This window comes from Melampsora larici-populina (assembly GCF_000204055.1).
Source record: "Melampsora larici-populina 98AG31 unplaced genomic scaffold MELLAscaffold_58, whole genome shotgun sequence".
Classification (NCBI taxonomy): Eukaryota; Fungi; Basidiomycota; class Pucciniomycetes; order Pucciniales; family Melampsoraceae; genus Melampsora; species Melampsora laricis-populina.
In genome coordinates this window covers 224133-243564 of record NW_006768822.1, presented here as the reverse complement: position 1 = coordinate 243564, position 19432 = coordinate 224133, and the positions used below count along the sequence as shown (strand labels likewise).

Here is a 19432-nt window from a genome sequence, read left to right as displayed (position 1 = left end):
GATGGGAGATAGTAAAGATTTCCTTTACGATGACCTTCACCAATAGCTAGACCATCCAACTTGAAAGTATTGGATTTAAAGAAGGAGCATTTTTCCTTGTCGAAGACAAGAACAAATCCATCATCGCACATTGACGAGACTGAGAGAAGAGGTTCTTGAAGACTCGGTACGAGTAACGCTCGATGAGAGTGATTCAGATCACCCAGTTGAAGACTCGTGATACCGGAGTGAGTGGCTTTGATAGAAGAGGAGTCTGCCAACTGGATCGTTTTGTTGGTGCGACCTAAGTCGAAGAGATCATCGTCATGAGGAGTCATCAATAAAGAACACCCAGAATCGATGTTCCAAGCCGAGGTAGAAGACGTAGAGTTGGCTGAGATTATTTTAGCAGAACGAGCTACCTCATCATCGATGACATATGATTCATCATCACTGAAATCGAGAGTGACGATGGAAGTCTTTCCTGCCTTGGTTGGCGGTCGAGAGGATCGACTGGACGAAGGATTCTTTCCACCTCTGGTTGAGGTGGAACCACCTCGAGACATGCCTGAAGAACGATTGTCCCTTTCTGCTTGTCAAATCCAGCAGTTCTGCACTTCGTGGTTAGTTCGTTCACAGTGCGTACAGAATTTGGTGTTACGTTGTTTCTGGTTGGAGTTAGAGGTATTCGAGACAGGTGGTCGATGATTGGATGCAGCGTTAGCTTTAGCAGCAGCTATTTCGGAACTGAACATCAGATTGGAAGAGGTTTTACGACGGGTGGCTTCATTCCTGATAGCCCTAATGACAGTAGCGGAGTTTACACTTGAGCGTTGCATAAGAGCAGTGATCACCGGAGTCCAATCGGAAGGTAGAGAGGTCATGATGGACATAGAGAAGATCTCATCGGCTGTGAGTGGTGATTCCTCGGTGATGAGGGAGTCGAGTTGTTCGTAGATTTTATGAAGAAAGTCGATGTGTAATTCAACATCTTCTCCTTCCATCCGAGTGGTGATCAATCGATGAAGAAGATTAAGACGACCACCAGAGGTTGAGTCCTTACACTACGGTCCAAACTTTAAGGGCAAATATGTCTTCAAAACACCTCCAGTAATGACATTTGAGAAACATGGGACTTACTTAGCAGTGACAAATCTGTTTTGTAATCGTGATGTGGATTTTGTGTTTTTGTAGAAAATATGTAAGGCTGATGTATTTCTTATCATAATTTGAAAACATATATTCTTGAGGTATCTCAATACCTCACCAGAACATAAACTGCCCCAACGGATTGAAAAGCCTGCACCAAGACCTGAGGCTTGACTTTGAAAAACCAAGTGATGAAAACCTTTGCTGAATTCGCATCACTAACCTTTCAGCAAAGTCATAGCTTGCTTTTCACATCTGTTCACTCTTTGACTCCTTTTTCTTTCTATACGACTTCAGGTAAGACCTCTCTTTCTCTTCATCACCATTCTCCACATATTCAGACCTGTGTTAAGTCGATGAAGTCATGAAATATTGGATGCTGACATGTCCCCCATTTTGCATTTCCCATCTCGCTCAATCATTTCCATCGCTCTCGTTTGCAGCGTTTGGTTCGCTTTTGGTCAATAAACCTTGTCTCCTGCTTCAGCTCGACCTCATACATAGAAGTTCTAAGTATCACTTCAATTTTTGATTTTTTAGTCACCTAGAATCGGATCAATCGATCAATCGCGTCGCAATTGCTAGCGAATCAAGCTTCCATTCATTGATACCCTTTCAGTCTGCCTCCTTTATATACACCGATCCATAAAAAGCTGTGGTTCATTTCTTGTCTCGTTTGTGATCTCCACAAGTTGTATGTACACTCACTTCCCTTGCATGCAAAGATGTAATGCATCCTCATCACCATCTCACCTTGATGAGTTCTTGAGCCCAAACTCGTGACGAGCCCAGTTCCCCAACGTGCAGGCGGGTGCAGTAACCAATTTTTCAAAAAAATAACCCCATCGGATCGACTCCTTTTTGAACTGAGTGTATGTTCAGTCAAGGTTTTATAATGTAAGAAAAACATTTCCACGACGATTCCCTGATGTACAACGTACATATTTGAAACTTAATCACGTATGTTTACGTTACATTTTTACTGGGGATGTTTTCAACATATGAGGACAACATGCTGGAAACAGGTGATGGAAAACATGTCACGATTACAAATCTTTTGATCCGTAGTGTATGGGCCAAACGTAGAGCCAACCCCTGACGCGCCGCGCAGACTGCGCGCCGCAGCCTGCGCCTACGCTGCGCGCCAGCACCGTAGATTTTGGGGGAATCATCACTGCGCCAAAATGCAGCGCAGGGGCTTGGGTGACCGTAGCTATAGCCTGATTTCCGCAGCGCACTTGCAGTGAGAGTGCGCCAAACTGCGCACACTGCGCGGATAAATAAAGTAACGTATTGTCAGGTTGGGGTCATCTATATCCTCCGTCAACCCATCACCATCTACTAGTATTTTTCCTCCAGATGGCTGGTAGATGGATCATCCAATGGATATCCGACAAAGAATCCTCATCGATTGGGGTGAACAATCCGTACGTCTTGGTTCAGCTGTTCTTATCTTGCTATTCTATGTCTTGTCTGACTTCTTCTGTGCTACGCATTCCCATCTTTCCTATCTTTCCTTCTCCATCTCAGCTACGATTATCTGTGCTTTTTCATCCTAGTCTATCAGCTCAATTATCCTGGTCTATCAGTTCAATTATCTACAAAAATGACTCGAGGAAATAAATCGAAGAAAGCTAAAGCATCTAGTTCTAGTTCTAAATCTCAATCTAATCCCTTCACAAAGTCATCTAGTCAAGCCTCAGCCAGATCCAATACCGCTAATAGACGTCAAAAGTCAACTATTACGAAAACCGTTGCGGATGAAGACACTGATGATGCGGACTATGAAAACGAAGAAGATGTAGAAGTTGAAGACAATGAAGAATGCGAGGAAGACAATGAGGTGTTAGCAGATGAATCATTTGGTAGTGTTCCCTCACGCACTGATGGAAAACGAGGTCGGAAAACAAGCCAAGCTTTTAAGTCTCAAGGTGCTACGTCAAAGCCCGTCAAAAGATCAAGAAGAAACAGGTACGTTTGTATGAAACTTGTGCTTACTTTTGAATTTGTTCACTAATCGTTTCATGTGCCATGTGATTGTAGAATTATGAAGTCCCTGATGGAATTGATCCCGATCAATGCTCTGATATTGAGGTGCAGAATCAAGTTCAAAACAACACGTCAATTCCAGCCTCAGGAGATGCAAAGCCGAAGGTCATTCATGATCACATCAAAGCTTACTTCTCCAAAGATTTCCATCTCGGACCCAGACAGGTATGTGAAGTCTTCATGAAAACTTTGTGTAATCATTGTAATGCTGATGAGTGTTTTGTTTTATTGTTGAATTGATAAGAAACCAGATGACGTACCTAGGTGTCGTAAATGCTTATGGTGTGGTGACCTCTACACCGACGGTATCAAGAGCCGTCACAATCTTATCGGACATCGAGATGGAGATCTTGGTCGAAGGCACTGCGAAAAACGTCAAAATGCGATTGATGCCGGCGCCAACCTCCCACCAACTTTCCTAGAGAAGCAAGCCGAAATCGCTCGTGCTGAGGCTGAAAAAGCTCAGGGTGGCAAGAACGGAACACTTGATGGCTTTCTCAGCATGCCAAAGTTCTTGGTTGCCTTACTCAACATGATATTAGTTCTATGGCTGCTCCGGAATTGTATCCCGTGGCAACGTATGGATGACAAATACCTTCAAGCTGCGTTCCTTCTGTGTAATCCGTTGGCCAAGCTGTGGTCAGCTTCATGGTCAGCTCGAAAAGCAATGGATTACTTCGAAGAGTTTCATAATAAACTCATTCGTACACTTCAGGTAAGCTCTCTTTGGAAGTAGTATGTAGGCCTTTAAATGAAGTTGTACTCATGTTGGGTTTTGGTTTAAGGATCTCTCTTCGAAGATATGTGTAGTTCACGATGTTTGGACCACCAAGGGTGGCAAACGCGCGTTCATTGGGGTGGCTGTGTCGTATATCGATTCCGACTTCAAATTCCATATGGTTCATTTGACCATCAAGTTAGTGGCTTGGAACCACTATGGTGTGCTACTGGCCCGACCAGTTGGCCGCTTCCTCATAAAACACGGCCTGCACAAAAAGATAAGTGGTCTCTTATCTTTGTTGACACTTTTTCATATTTAAGCTGATTTGTCCTTCCTATCTAACACATGGTTGCGCAGACTACCGATTCGGGCTCAAGCAACCCAGTACTGGCCGAAGTGCTCCAGAGGATGTTCTTCGATGATCCTGATGACCCATGTTACTGGGATTCTAGTCGAAATCAGATCCGTTGCTACTGCCACAAGTTGGCTCTTACTGTAAAAGCTGGGCTGGACACGATTGGTTTTGGAAAAGGTCCAACTAAACCAACTGCCCCATCTGGAAAGAAACTCCGATTACTTCTACCCGACGATTCTTTGCCAACACCAAAGATAGTGATGAAGGACGGCACTATTCTTGAGGACAACGATGATTTGATCAATGACGACAGCCTTCCCGAGGCGATTAATTACAGCATTATTCAACCCGACGAGGATTCCGATGACGAGGGTCCTGATTACAAATCACAACCGCCAGAAGCAAGCCTTGTTCCACGCGCGCTCACCAAGGTTTGAATTTCACATTTATGTTTCTCACATGTGTATTCATAACTGACCTGATCACATTGATCTAGATACGAAGAATCAACAAATTGATTACTTCGAGTGCTCCTCGCACGCATCACTTTCAAACTACAGCAAAACAACTCGGTCACAAGGGGCGCGGACTGATTGGTGCTCATGGTCAACGATGGAACATCTGGTATGACGCTCAGTCGCGCTGCTGTGACGCAAAACAGGTTTGAAAAGCCCAAATCGTTTTTGATTTGCCATCTGTGATACAAGACTTAATATATATTGTTCCCTCTATTATCTCGTTTTAGGTCATCAACTTCATGCTCAATGCAGATCAAGAAGGCTATTATGAAGGAATAACTATCTCACCTGACGAGTGGAAAGGTGTCGAGGCAGTAAACAAGGTGCTTGAGGTATGTAGATTACTTAATAAAGCAGTGTTGAATATAACTAACACATCTTTGTGATCGTTAGCCATTCCTACTTTCAACCAAGAAGATGGAAGTTGATGGACCAACTGCTGGATCCGTCCTCTTCCAATACTCGGCCTTGATTGGATTGTTAACCACAATGAAGAACGATACACCTCATCCCAGTATATCAACAATGATCACTACCATGATTGGCCAACTTTGACAATACCAAACTGAGGCCCTACACTGTGACCCGATTATTTTAGCTACAATCCTCAATCCCTATCACCGACGTGCCTTCTTCACTAATAGGTATCCTGAATATGCAACACGAGCCGAAGAGCTATTCCGACAAGTCCTCACAGCACTCAAAGACCCAGATATCGAAGATATCAGTAGAGCCGATCAAGACACTGGGCCTGGTTCTCCTGAAGTACTCGATCCTTTTGACGAGGAGGGAGCTTTCCAGGCTTCTTCAGTTGAAAAGTTTTCTGGCGATGACGAGATTGACCAGTACTTGTCAGGAAGAAACCCTTGTAAAGGGGATATACTGGACTGGTGGCGAGTAAGTCTTTTCCTCACTTGTAATACATCAATCTTTTGAAGACTTTTCATTTATTTTTCATCTCTTGGTAGCATAATCAAGGTACTTTCCCCAAGCTTGCTAGGCTTGCCCGAGACTATCTCTGCTGTGTGGGAACCTCCTGTTTGGTTGAGAGGACATTCTCAACCGCTGCTCATACATGTACCAACAACCGAGGTGGCCTATTATCAAGGACAATCAAACGTGCAGTAGGGGTATGTCAGTGGCTCAAACAGGGATTTTATCCTGGTGGTGAGATTGGGAATGCTGTGTCTGCGGTGGATAAACTGGTTAAGAGTATGAATAAAAAAATGTGAGCTACAAACAAGTGACCTGTGAATGAACTGTCCTCATTTGTTTCATTTTATTTTTTTCTTTCATATCAATTCTATTTCTTTTTTGATAATTAGTATATCTCACCAAACACTGCATTAATTTCTACAACCCCAAACCTTCTTTAATGCCGTTACTTGTTTTTTCTGATGATACGAATGTCTTGATAAAAATTCCACTTTTGAGCGCAGTTTTTGAACCAATGCGCTGCGATTCCCTGCGCTAGAGACTAGCGCGGTGGGTCATACCTTTTTAGGCCACTGCGCCCACCTTGCATCCCCGTGAACCCGCAAGGGTTGATACATTTGGCGCAGCGTAGTTTCAGCCCAGTCTGCGCTGAACTGCGCGTGGGCTTGGGGTTGGTAGAGCTACCCACATGCCTGCCGCATCACGACGGTGAGGTTTAATGAACTTGAGATTGCCATCTTCGATAGCTCGGGAGATGAGAGCACAAGCTTTAGTGTTGTCATCACTCCAGTTGTTCGAGCGATCCTTCACGGGGATAGGTAAGAGAACATAAGAGAGTTTTATGGCCTCGAGAGCTAATTCAACCTTGAATTCCCAGTCGAGGTAGTTCGAAGATTCCCCAGGTGGTTTTAGGAAGGTTATTCCAGAGAAACGAATCTCGTTTGTAGCGGGATCAACGGTAGTTGACATGATAGCTTAACTTATCCTTTGGACCTTTCCGAGTCGAAGGAGTAAGAAGAAGACAGAAGATGATTGAGAAGAAAGTTTGAACTATAGAGTTTTGTGGAGTAGTGGTTTTTAACTTCGAGTTATACAGAAGTATAAAAAGATAAGATTGGCTTTCAGGCGGTAGCCGCTGGGCTCATAACCTGTTGAGTTTGTGAACTCTGGAACAGCGAGAGCAAAGGATAAAGGAAAGGTAAATAACTTGTTATTTCAACTATGCAAGAGAAGAGAGAAAAAGCTAGAGCCTACCTGGAACAGCGAGAGCAAAGGATAAAGGAAAGGTGAAGAGAGAAGCACCTTTCCTGAGCTGTTCCAGGGAGGTTATATAGTGAAATTACAAGTTGTAGTATCACATGACTGACAGGTTGCAAAGCACACGAAACTGAAATGAAATGTTTGAAATGAAATATTATGTAAAGGACACGTATGTAGATTAATATGAAATGAGAAATAATGAAATGTAAGTTATATGTCAACGCAGGACAGTTGTCATAGGATAGTCTCACAGGACTGTAGACAGGACTCGAGAAAGAAAAACATGACTATCCCAACAAACACAAATACCACATATTTATAATTAGGAGAGGAAGTAAAACTAGAAAGATTCAAGGTGAAAGATTTCAATGAGAGGAGCTTGCAATGACACATTGGGCTTCTAGATTTGATGCTATCACCAACGCCCGAACCAATCCGACACAAAAGTCGGTATCGTATTGGTATCGTGTCGCCAATCCGACATCAAAAGTCGGATTTCTCCATATTGCTTCACCCAACCCAACATGAGAAGTCCCCTTTTCTCATATCGGGTATCGGCGACGCGATACAGGATGGAGGCGATTTGGCTTTTTCCTACTTGAAAAGCCTTGCAACCAATTTTTAAGTACGGTATCGGCTCGTATCGCTTCAGCGACACGATATGGCCGACCGAATTTTTGGATTTTTTTTTTGTCCTCATATCGTATCGGGTATTGGTCTGAATATATGGGTTGGCCGATACGACATGGAAACCCTCCGAAAAGTCGTATCGTGTCGGATTGGTTCGGGCGTTGCTATCACACATATCTAAATTTTTGACCACATTTTTTTGATGAAGAATTTCAATGGCGTTGACTTTCTAATCAGTACTTTATTCTATTACGTACCTCGTTAGGATGATAATGAACATGAAGTAAATATTTGAGAATTTCTTTTGGACTTGTTCCACAGTTTTTGATCTTTTTAGTTAATCTGGTCTGAGAAACACTATGACACTTTTCTCAACATTTCTCACTCGAGTTGGGAGATCTCTACAAAAAAATCGCGACTTTAGTCATAAAGTACATTTCATCAATTTGTCACCTTTGAAATCGATGACATACATCGTCCATTATCCCTTTATTGCTCAATCAGTCTGAGACGTCAATCTTTCCAATCTTTTCAATCTTTCAACCAAGATAAAATATACATCTGATCTCATCATCTTCACCGTAAATCCACTGTGTATAATTGAAAGCAAAAAAGATGTGTATCAAAAAACACGTCTCATTCGAACAAATGATAGGTATGTTGGGAAAACAAAAATACAAGATCGCTCCTTCAAAGTACGATAACTTCTTATGATGAGCTTGAAAATCAAACTTTATCTAATGGTCTATTAAATCCACCTCGTCTGAAATTAAACGAAAGAAAGAAGGGTAAGCTACGAAAAAAAAGCGAAGTGAAGAGAGAAAAGAATTACCTGTTCATATATTGTCTCCAAGTTCTCACTTTGACAACATCAACAGTACCAGCTTCACTGTTACCATTCACATGTTTACCTTTGGTAGTTGATAAAGATGAAAATCCCATCAATCTTGCCATTTTAGCTTCTTCATCTTCTTCATCTTCATCTTCATCTACTTTTGTCATCTCGGTGTCTCTTGGTGGTGGAATTGGTGATCTCGATCTGGATCTTCGACGTGATGTTTCTCTTGTACGTCTTGGAGAACTTGATTCATAATCTAAATCCAAACAAAGAAAAAAATATAAGTCTTCATACTTATAAGCTTCAATTTTGAAGATAAGTTTGAAAGTTCTACATACCTCGGTTTCGATTACTACTTCCTTTCAAAGGACTTCTACTTCTACTTCTAGACTTACTTCTTTCATCCCTATACCTTTGCCTATATCTATCTTTTCTATCATCTCGATCTCTATCATCTCTTATATCCCTATCTCGATTTCTATCACCTCTATCCCTATCCCTTTCCCTATCTCGATCTTGATCTCTGTCCCTGATCCTATCTCTTTCTCTTTCTCTATTTCTATCTCGATTCCTATCTCTGTCTTGATTTAAATCCTTATCTTTATCCCTATCCAATCCTCTATCTCTGTCCAGTCCTCTACTCCTACCTGATCCTCTATCCCTATCTAATCCTTTATCCTTATCTAGTCCTCTATCTCTATCCCTATCCCTATCCCTATCCCTATCCCTGCCTCTATCTTTATCCCGCTCTCTTTCCCTATCTCGTTCTCGTTCTCGTTGCTTTTCTCTTTCCCAATTCATGATAAGTGAATAGATTTGAATAAGTTTGAATTGAACGTTTGTATGAATCTTCAGTTTTCTTTTAAAGTGAAATCTTTCATGGTTCGGGTTGAATGGTTTCGAAACGAAGTTGATTTCAATTCGATCTGATACAGTGAAACCTGTCTAGTCACATATGTCATATACAAACGGCGTCTTATGGTTATAGAGAGGTCACATCTCTGCCATCATCCATGGCCATGAAAAAATGTATACACATGAGTTCATACTTGAAACCCTATAAAGGCATGGATGATCTTAACTTAACAATTAAACCCCTGGCCCTGTACGAGGGACTTTGTTAATGGTTGATCACGGGTTGTATTCATAACCTCACGAGTCACTGCTCAAGATGTGTTGATTCTTGCTGTAGCCGTACTGCGTCCACGTAGTATTTATCCTTCTGATCACCAAGATGAAGTGAGGATTATTATTGAATTTATGTCCACAGTATCTGAGATCTTATGATGTTCATCGCCAGAATGAGTCATATCTGATCAAAGATTCTTCGTGCTTCCAAGTACAATGTTCTATCTTTTTGGAATACCTGGAATCCTGGATGGTTGATGCTACATCATTCTCTGGACGGGTGTCCAAGAGTACTGAAGGGCAATCCTGATCACAGAGCCTAATCTAGACCTTCAGAGACTATTTTATGGAGTCTGACCGATGATGTTCATATTGGAGCTTGTGTGACGATGTCACTTTTTTCTAGTGACCGACATTCTGATACGGTAGAGATGACAAAAACCAGGGCGGACCTCATCTCTCCTCGAAAGGACATAAAACAGCATGGGTTCCCTCTGTATCACATGCACAGGGTGGGAGGGCTGAGAGGGACCGATTGAAGAAGTTTTGGGTGGATACCTATTGATACATCTACCTCGATGAACTGCTAACAGTGTTCTTTGAACGGCTCTTTGGAGAGTGGCTTCATTGATATGAGGTGGGTTCGAGGAAATCAAAGGGTTTGAATGACAATTTAAAGTTTCATTGACACAACATGATCTCTTTTGACGCGATGTAACAATCATCAAAGGACATAATAGAAATTAACAAGAAGTTCGAAGTCAAGAATAAAAAACAGTAGGACATTTTCCGGCTGGATTTCCCAATCATCTACGTTTAACCAAAGAGGCTTATCGAAGGTCACATTTTCGGCTCAAGTTTGATGGGGAGGTATAAATAGTGACTCTATTGAATTGATGAGGCTAAATCTCGTGAAAAGTGCTTTAGGTTTCACCAAAATGAAACAATGTAATGATAAAGAAAAAAAACTATACAAACCAAAAAAACAAAATCAGAATGAGAAAGAGGGAGAGATAATGAGGTAGTGTGTACCACATGATGCTTTTTTCAATGACTTCTTTTTGGAATTTTATCGTCAATTAGGTCGGCAACGGATGCTTGAAATACATGGGAATTCTTGTGGAGTGGGTGATCGTGAGATTCGCTCCCTTTTGATATCAATTGCGTATTCGTCTGGTGATGTCGTCTCATTACAAGGTGCTTCCGTTGCGATGATCGGTTTTGTGTCGTTCAGGATGTTGACCCGATTGGGTGTGATGGGAGGGCTAGGAGAATTTTGCAGCTGTGAAGTGGCAGTTGGCGATTCAGATTTGATGGCGGGGTTGGACGTTGTCATGGTGCTGGAGGAGCAAATGGAATCGCTTGTATGAGATCTAGGGGTGGAGTGGTATAGTGGTCGGGTATATTCTTCACCAGAGAAAGTGTTCGATTGAGGGTACGAGACAGGAGTTGAGGGGTGTGAATAGAGCGGAGTTGTACCAGAGCGATTCGGACATGAGTAGGCAGCTCTAAATTCTACTCCATAGTCAGGCCCATCCAGTAAGTTAGAAATGGAGCTGGTGGGCGGAAGCTCTGACGATCTCGGCGGCGGTAAAACAGCAGTAGCTTCATTCAAAGAATTGTATCCGCTAGGTTTAAAATCTGAAGATTGCCATGAATCACGCCCATACGCCATTATGTTAGGCTGTGAGCGATGGTGATAGGGTGCTGGCCGAACATACGGAGCAAATCGATCATTGACTGGTCCACCTTCACTAAGATGCGAAAGCTTAGGGAGCCGATCTGACTGATCGTATCTTGAAACATCGGATTCACCATTGCTCAATAAAGATGGACGATCCTCGCTGGTTGAAGAACCGGAGAGGAAGCTAGATTCCTCGATGGGGCTTCGGGTGCTTTCTTCAAGATGTTGGTTCATCTGGGGTGAGATCGAGTTAGCCGAGAAAGGGAGAGTGAGCCTCGAAGGGTCCCCTGCGCGAGGTTTTTTGAGTTTCGACGCCTCAGCTCTTCGAATGCTTTCATCTACAGATGTTTTGTCATTACCTGCGCAACCTTTCACCAATAGATGTCGCTTCAAGGCGTCCTTGCGGGAGAAAGACTTTTCGCACCAGCCACATGGAAATGCTGAAGAAGGAGCGGCGTAAGAAACAAGATACAATGGTTTATCATGATCTTATTACTCACGTTTGACAGCTAGGTGGATTCTGGTGTGACGCTTCAGATCGTGATTGCGGTTGAACCCAGCAGGACAAGTAGCACACTTGAATGGCCTTTCGGAATTTTGAGTCTGAGCAGAAGAACCACGGTGGTGATATTCACTATTCATGGGAGCCTGGTGAATTTCAGATGAGCTGAGAGTCCGGGGTGGGTGCTGATAGTACGGATACTGCAAAGCATGCATATGAGGACGGTAATAATCAGGCGAATTCAATTCCGTGGGGTAAGGAGCGAAGCTATCAGGTTGAGCAGGCAGTGATGGGGGTTGATGGGAATGATGAGGTAGCGGCTGTGAATTGTATTCGGCACGGTTTGGTACAGGATCTTCACTCAGGGATGCGTGGGACATTCGAAATGTTGGATATTCGGAATAGCTTTCACCATGACAAAGGCGAGGCTCTTGAACCAATGGCGGATAAGAAGGCGGCGAGGGGAATGGGGCATACGAACTATCGATAGATGGACTGAGGTAGGGGGTTCGACTGTTATGTAGCGTTTTCTCGTCCGGCGATGAGCCAAAATGCGACTCGGTAGGGTTTAAAGTAGGAAAAATGAATGGATATTCGGGAGGCTCGAACTTCCCAGGAAAATGGGCGGAAGGATAGTGCCGATAGAAAACGTCACGGGGATGGTGTCCGGAATGTGTACCTGGAGAGCGTGGCTCTGAAAGATAGTGAGGGAAAAATCAGCCTGCTTCCACGATGTAACTCATGATAGTTAAAATAGAAGGAACACGAGACATTTGAATGGGAAGGAATGACAGAAGCCATCATCGTGATGGAGAAAGTAGGCTTACGAGGCAAGTTGATTGCGTATCCATCGTGCCGAATCATCCCGGCATCCGGAAGAGTAGCAGTTTGTGCTGATGCGGCCATGCTTTCCAAGTGAAATATTCGTGAGAAGTGAGGATAAGACCCGATGCACAGGCTGATCTATCAGAATCTGATTGAGATTGGATATTTAAGGAAAGAAAAAAGCGTCTGAAAAGATAGTACAAGGAGCGGTAGTAAAGGGGAACAATCCGAACAATACCCCCAGAGGCTGAAAGAGGATATATATATGTGGTGGAAATCAAATATTGTGGAAGCCTAGGGAGAGCTATTCGGTAGAGTCAGACTGTGAGGGGAAATGAGCGCAATATTGAAAGACAAGTGTCAACTAGAGAAATCCGTGATCTTTTGCGAGCTCTGGATGAGGGCTTGATCTCATAAACACGCAGGAAAGGCTGTGATATATAACAACTGGGATTGAGATTACTATCATGTAAATTTTGCCTTGTCTGTTTTGTTTGTGTTGTATATATAATCCCGCCAAAATAACTGAAGCGGAATCGTCAGGTATTTGGAGGTATACATCCCGTTGACTTGTTCACGTTTTTTTTCTCGTAATGAGCCGTTTGCGTAAATGTTCGTGGAGATAACACCAGCTGTACGTGAACAGGCCCGAGCGGCGGAGAAGGGTACACCTTGCAACACCCGTCCGTGCTTGTATGTTCTTCTCATTCTTCCAAATGATCTTTACTACCACTCATCAAATCTACAAAAGAAGTTCAATTAGGTGCACTGCTGTACTCTAATCGAGATCCATACAGTACAAGGAAGACTGCACGAAACACACCCCGTGGTCGATGGTCGAAAAAAGACTTATCTGAAAAGGGTCTTCTCATTCACAACACTGTATAGTACAAGGGTCTCCATGGGATCCATTGAGCACCGAATATTCCTGGCCATTCATAACTAAATTAGATTGTTGTACATTGATGAACGATAATTCGATGGGGTGTGATGAAGTAGATGAAGTCTCTTCAGAAGTGTACAAATTTGTAGAGCCATACAGTGTTTGACTCAATTTTATCATTGAAATTTTCGTGACCTAACTCTTGAACGGGACTGAGTACCAAAAGAGGGGTCTATTTCATTGAATTATTGGATTTTAGCCCTCATAAGCTCGTTCAAAGGTATTTTGGTGTTGTACCGACAGCACTATAAACTCATGTGTCTCAAAATGGTACGTTTGCCAAGTACTAAACACTGCTAAACATCAAGCCTTAGGAACCAATGACGTGACTACTTTCAGCGAGTATTTGTCCTCCTGTCCTCAAAGGATTTAGCTGTGATGAAACAAGAATGCCCACTTAATCATTGTTTACAGAACATGATCTAAATTGTACTGTGTCTTGGAGATTGAAAACTTCGATTTGGTTCCCCCCTCCACAGACAAAGGGCCCCGATCTATGTGCAGTATGCGGACATCTCTAGAGACATCTTAGATGGAGAGAATATTTTGCCCAAGTATACAATTCACCCTATATAGGAAACATATCTTTGATTAAGGTTTTCATCTTTTATGCTCAATGCAGAAGATTGGAGAGAACATGTGAAGGTAGAAGGAGCAAAAATCAATTATAAGCTTATAAATTCATTCCATGAACGGTTGAGTAGGGGCAAATAAAAAACCTTGGACAACTATATTTCTAGATATCAAGTTATTCGATGCTTGATGAGTCAAATATCCAAGATTACTGACCAGACCGGAACTCCGTCAGGTCAGCTGAACAGTCTGCATCAGCAGAATTTGGAAAAGAGCTATGTATGAAACTCTTGAAAGACTTTGTTTTCAACTAAAGTGAATTGTTAGAATGATGGACATGAACCACAATTGAGATCATTTTTGCAGGAGTCGGATGTATCCGCACTCATCATGTCATTTCAACGTGGAAATGACTTCAAGCGCACATCTGACGTGACGCGGAGAGCCGTGTGTTAATTCTGTACTGTACTTAACAGAACAGAACAGAACTCTTGAATTCCAAGTCATGCTACACGATCGGAACCACTGAGAAGGTTTATATCTTCTTGGGGAAAAATTTACAAGAATCGAAGACATACACACGGCACTACCATGTAGATTCGGCCACGGAATGCGGGTCAGTACATGATGACGATGGAAAGAACTCTAAACAACTCTAATAGTCCAATAGGAACTTTCGGGTATACAGTCACAGACAGTCACCCTCATCGTGCTTTCTTTCTGTCCACGCAAATATCTATCATGCCGAAGGCTACACTGCGAGTAGCAAGTCGTACAGTGATAACCCAAAGTTTCCCATCACGGGAGTGGTGGATACGACCTGCCCAATGCCAGTCTCAAATATGTAACTTGCTGGACAGGGGCATATATATTTAGATCTTGATCGTATTTCGGACTGCTTTGATGTCGGTTGTGTTTGAGATGTGACTCCCGGGGATGAGATTAACGATTATCGCATTCGCAAAGAGCCGGTGGTCCAAAGCCCGTGAGCGTGAAATCTTCGAGAGTGACGTCGTCATCAGCGCAGACGAACGTCATTGCTTTGCAAGGGGAGGTACGATGATATACAACCTGGAGATTGAGAAGATCCCATTTGCGCTTGCGTAGAACTAGGCAAAAACGAGGTATTCAGGAATTGTAAGCAATTGGCAATGTATAGTAAGCAGAGGGAAGTCACCCCGTTCGGCAAGTGAGGTTTCTTTTGGCCAACTTGTCAATCGTTACACCCTAGAGAACAGGCGGGCATGCCCGCACCAGGGCAATTGGACAACTGCCGGCCTCAACTTATAAACATAGGATTTGTTAGTTTTTTTGTGTTGATGGAGCGAGGTAAAGAAGCACATGCCAATGTTCCTACCGTCAAATTAATCTCCCTTTACACCATGGACAACCTGACATATGTATTCCTAGACTGCAATTGTCATTATTGAACAGCAAACACTCCTTTTTGTGTCAATCATGGGCACTATCAAACCTTCCTATGTTCAACCTTGCCTTCTTCAGAGAGTCCTGAGCAACTCTAAAATACTTATTCTCACTAAGGCTTTGTTAAGACTCAATTAGACAATTAGAACGGTTCAATGTTTACCATTCAAGTACAAAGCTCTCCTATCAGTCAACATGCAGAAAACCATTGTAAATTTACTCACATTTTTACCTCTTATTGTGGCTGAATTCATATATATATATGCTAATCACATGCATAACTTATGGAAAGCACTGGAATCCTACATCTAAGTTGATAAACTAATTACCTATGCCCTCTACCTCTTCAGCTGACATCTCTTTTAACAACAAACAGCCCACCCCTTCCATGGTGTAAGGTAGTAAACAATTTCAGATCAGGTGTAGTTCTTCTGATAGATCATCAATGCTAAAGACAATTCCTTACCATCTTGGCCTTTGATTCCTGGATTTCACCAGAACATCACATCTTGTGTGCACATTATTTAGGTCAAATGGCATATAATTTCTTGGATATCTGATCATTTCAATATACCATGGCTTGTTGCCTTCAAATGAATTTCTTTATTAGCTCTAAAACTTTGCTTAAAGTGTGATTGCTGGTGGTTGACTCCCCTTACTGGTGTGCTTATTGACTCCTTTGATTACTAATTCGGAAATTTGGTAGCTGTGGCAGGAAACCAATTAGCTATGCAGTTAAACATCTCTATCTGAGAAAACTTGATTCATACCTTATCTGTTCTACTAATTGCTTGAGGTCCATGCAGATAATAATAGTATGTTCCAAAAGAATCACCCACATTGTTTACATTATTTGGTTGAGAGCCCCAAGCTGATATAAAAGTTTCCATCAGCTGCCTCTGCTTGGTTTGCATTGTCACATATATAAGTGCTTGAATACTTGTATTCTTACCTGTTGCAGAATCAGTTTATCACTTCATTTTGAGACACTGTTTCCTTTTACCTCAAATACTATGATTCAGTATTTCTTTACTTTACTCCAAGGTAATTAAAACCTTACCCTCCACTTTATCATCCTGTACCCTCCCAATGTACCTTACTTCTTTTTTCAGGAAGGATGTTCAAAACCAAATTGACTGTTGCATGATTGACATGGAGAAGGGTGTAATTGCCAGGAGATTTATGACTGGGTGTATGTAATAAGCTACTTTTAACACTTCCATCTCTCTTGCCTGAAACAGTCAGAAATGTAAACACAACCACATATGAGAGGGCACACTGTGTGGTTTCAGTCCAAATGCTTCAAAATAGAAACTACTTTGAGCATGTCATAGCTGTCTTCTGGGACAGAGAAGCAGTCAACAATGAACCCTAAACCCAATATTGTGGTACTGCTGACTAAAGTAACTTTGATGTCTTTAGGATTTGTGGCAACTGTGGGATTTTATGTCTCTCTTCTTGGACAGTTATGCAGTCCACAATGAGCCCTAAACCTGGAGTATTTATTGGCAAAAGAACATTTGTTGTCCTCAGAAGTTGTTACCAACATTGTTTAATTTGCATGGTCTGCCTCATAAAAGAATGGTGGTATCAAGTTTTTTATGTTAGTCAGTACCATTTGGAACTCAAGTGTGCAGACACCATCAGCCTCCAGAAATGAAAGCTTGATATGATATCCATCTGGAATAATGCACAAAACTTGACTATATACATCCCCAAGAAATTAAGCAGTGACCAAATCTGTAGTCAACTTCAAGAAAAGGAAATGTTTGATGAACAGGGGACATGCAATGTGCTAGCCTTGATATTGGTGTTAGAAGATGGCCATTCAAAATCAACTTGGAACATTCAAGGACACAGTGCAAAGAGCTTTTTTGAAGAAGGTCATGAGAGATTGGAAGTGTAGAATATAGGGGGTTCAATTGGGGATAATCAATAGAGTGAGTGTATAAGCCTTGTAATAATGTTGCTACAAGAAGCTGTTCTTCTATACCCTGAAGTAGTGGTTCTAATGATTGTAGGTGCAAAAGCGGCCACATTGAAAGGATTGAGCCCTTGATTTATGGAGCCAAATTGCTCTGGCTGACCACATGGACTCAGAGACAAGTACAGGCAAATGATTTTTGTTAGAAACTTGGCAGTCAATATAAGGTTTCAACATATGAGGTTAGAGTGTGTTTGCCAGGCAAAAGGTCACAAAAAATGGTTGGATGTTTTATGGAAGTAATTTGGATCAAATTTTTGATTGATTTCAAGGGCTACAAAACCAATTTTATATGACCGATGTTGTGAAATTTCACAAATAATTTTATGTCTGCAGTAGAGAAATTACTCAAGTAAGAAAAACAAAGGCAAAAAGTCCAAAGGTTAACAAATAATCTTGGTTTGGATACAGACCAAACAATAGAATTTGATCTAAGACTTTGCAACTGAGATTGACACCTAGTTGAGCAAAAGCACACCCCACACAGGAACTGGGAGAATAAGTAGAATCTAAATCTTGAGGACTGAGAGATGTTGATGCAGGTAGCTTGTACCTTTGTTATATTTAGATGTAAAGGTCGTGTTCAAGGTGTACAAGGCCAACATATGATACTTCCAACACATGCCATACTCAGGATGAAGATCACAACAGTTCTTCAAAATTCCCCTCTTGCATTTGCATATAAATGTAGCTGACTTGGCGCTTATGGTCATTGTAAGGCCTGGGATTCTAAAATCAATCTCCATGAATTTTCAGTACATAGCTTTTGTTGTCACATGGATTTTTATTTTGTGGAACTATGTAGTCATATGTGATCACTTCAGTTAAATTTATAAACACCCCTGGTCAGAGGCCATATCAAACATGTCTTGTGGTCAAAAACAGGCCTTCAACAGTCAAACCATGTCAATAAAAATCACTTGGACTTCTGCTTCTGCATAGTGTAGTACATCAATAGCCTCATATATTTGGAAGACTCCATGCCGGATGATACATGGCTCCCCAGTATCTTCTTGAATCACATGATTGAGAGCACATACAATGTTTAGAACCTCAGGCAACAGTCTCCTTCTAAGTTCTTGTGTGTATTGAAACTGTATACTCCTGGAAATGCTCAACATCACTATTTGAATTCTTGTACAGCTGTTTGCATAAAAAAATGCTGTTGCCCTCTTTTATTTTTTTATTTTTTTTAAGTTGCACTAAAAATTACCAATGTAGATTCTACATAAGAGCTGTAGTAGGCTGTACTCGACTTTTTCAAGGGTGCAAAGTTTGTGAAAGATCCTGAAAGATCACCAGTATTGCTGCCCTTGTATTCGAGATGCACAAGCTTTCTCAAGCTTTGGTATGGTTGCAAGCAAAGCTCAGCATCGCAATGGACAACTAAATCAGCGCTTTTTCAAGCCTCAACGGTGAGATGTGTATAAAGGACACTTGAACTACCGCAGGTCAATGGCCGAAATAAGGTGAATAAGGGTCACTCGAATAATCGGAGAGGGTATGTAGAAGGTGTATAATTGGAGAGGTGGGGGATTAAAAAGGGGATCAGCACATCAGCACATCATGATCAACTTACAGCTGCTCTTATGTAGAATCCAGGTTGTTAATTTCTAGTGCAACTTAAAAAAAATAAAAAAAATAAAAAGGGCGACGGCATTTTTTATGCAAACAGCTGTAGTGGGACCTCCCCTTGACTCAGGGAAATGTCCTGAGCCTGAGATTCCCATACACAGTGAACAGAGTCAAGCTTTGTAGCCTCCATACCCATCCCTCACATGGCTGGATCACAGATCCAGAGCAGGCCTGAATAAACTCATTTGACTTGTGACTGATCGCAAATGACACTAAGCTCAACTAAGCCCCTCTTCCCAAGCAGCCATTTCTGCTCTTGAAGAGGGGCTTATGACTAAAACCACAAGTTTGGCCTGAG

At 42.0% G+C, this 19432-nt stretch overlaps 3 protein-coding genes across 3 annotated transcripts; 1 reads left to right on the top strand and 2 right to left on the bottom strand.

The window, feature by feature from the left end:
* Nucleotides 1-2487: 2487 nt before the first annotated feature.
* On the top strand, nt 2488-3145 carry MELLADRAFT_111831 (uncharacterized protein; the record flags this gene model as incomplete). The annotated part of the gene is made up of 2 exons (XM_007416249.1): nt 2488-2555; nt 2659-3145. The coding sequence occupies 2 exons, from the start codon at nt 2488-2490 to the stop codon at nt 3143-3145; spliced, it is 555 nt and encodes a 184-aa protein (XP_007416311.1).
* A 5178-nt stretch (nt 3146-8323) lies between these two features.
* On the bottom strand, nt 8324-8599 carry MELLADRAFT_93251 (uncharacterized protein; the record flags this gene model as incomplete). Its single annotated transcript, XM_007416195.1, has 2 exons — nt 8324-8360; nt 8430-8599. The coding sequence occupies 2 exons, from the start codon at nt 8597-8599 to the stop codon at nt 8324-8326; spliced, it is 207 nt and encodes a 68-aa protein (XP_007416257.1).
* Nucleotides 8600-10638: 2039 nt separating this feature from the next.
* MELLADRAFT_93250 (uncharacterized protein) lies at nt 10639-12655 on the bottom strand (the record flags this gene model as incomplete). The annotated part of the gene is made up of 3 exons (XM_007416194.1): nt 10639-11687; nt 11748-12443; nt 12577-12655. The coding sequence occupies 3 exons, from the start codon at nt 12653-12655 to the stop codon at nt 10639-10641; spliced, it is 1824 nt and encodes a 607-aa protein (XP_007416256.1).
* Between the last annotated feature and the right edge of the window lie 6777 nt (nt 12656-19432).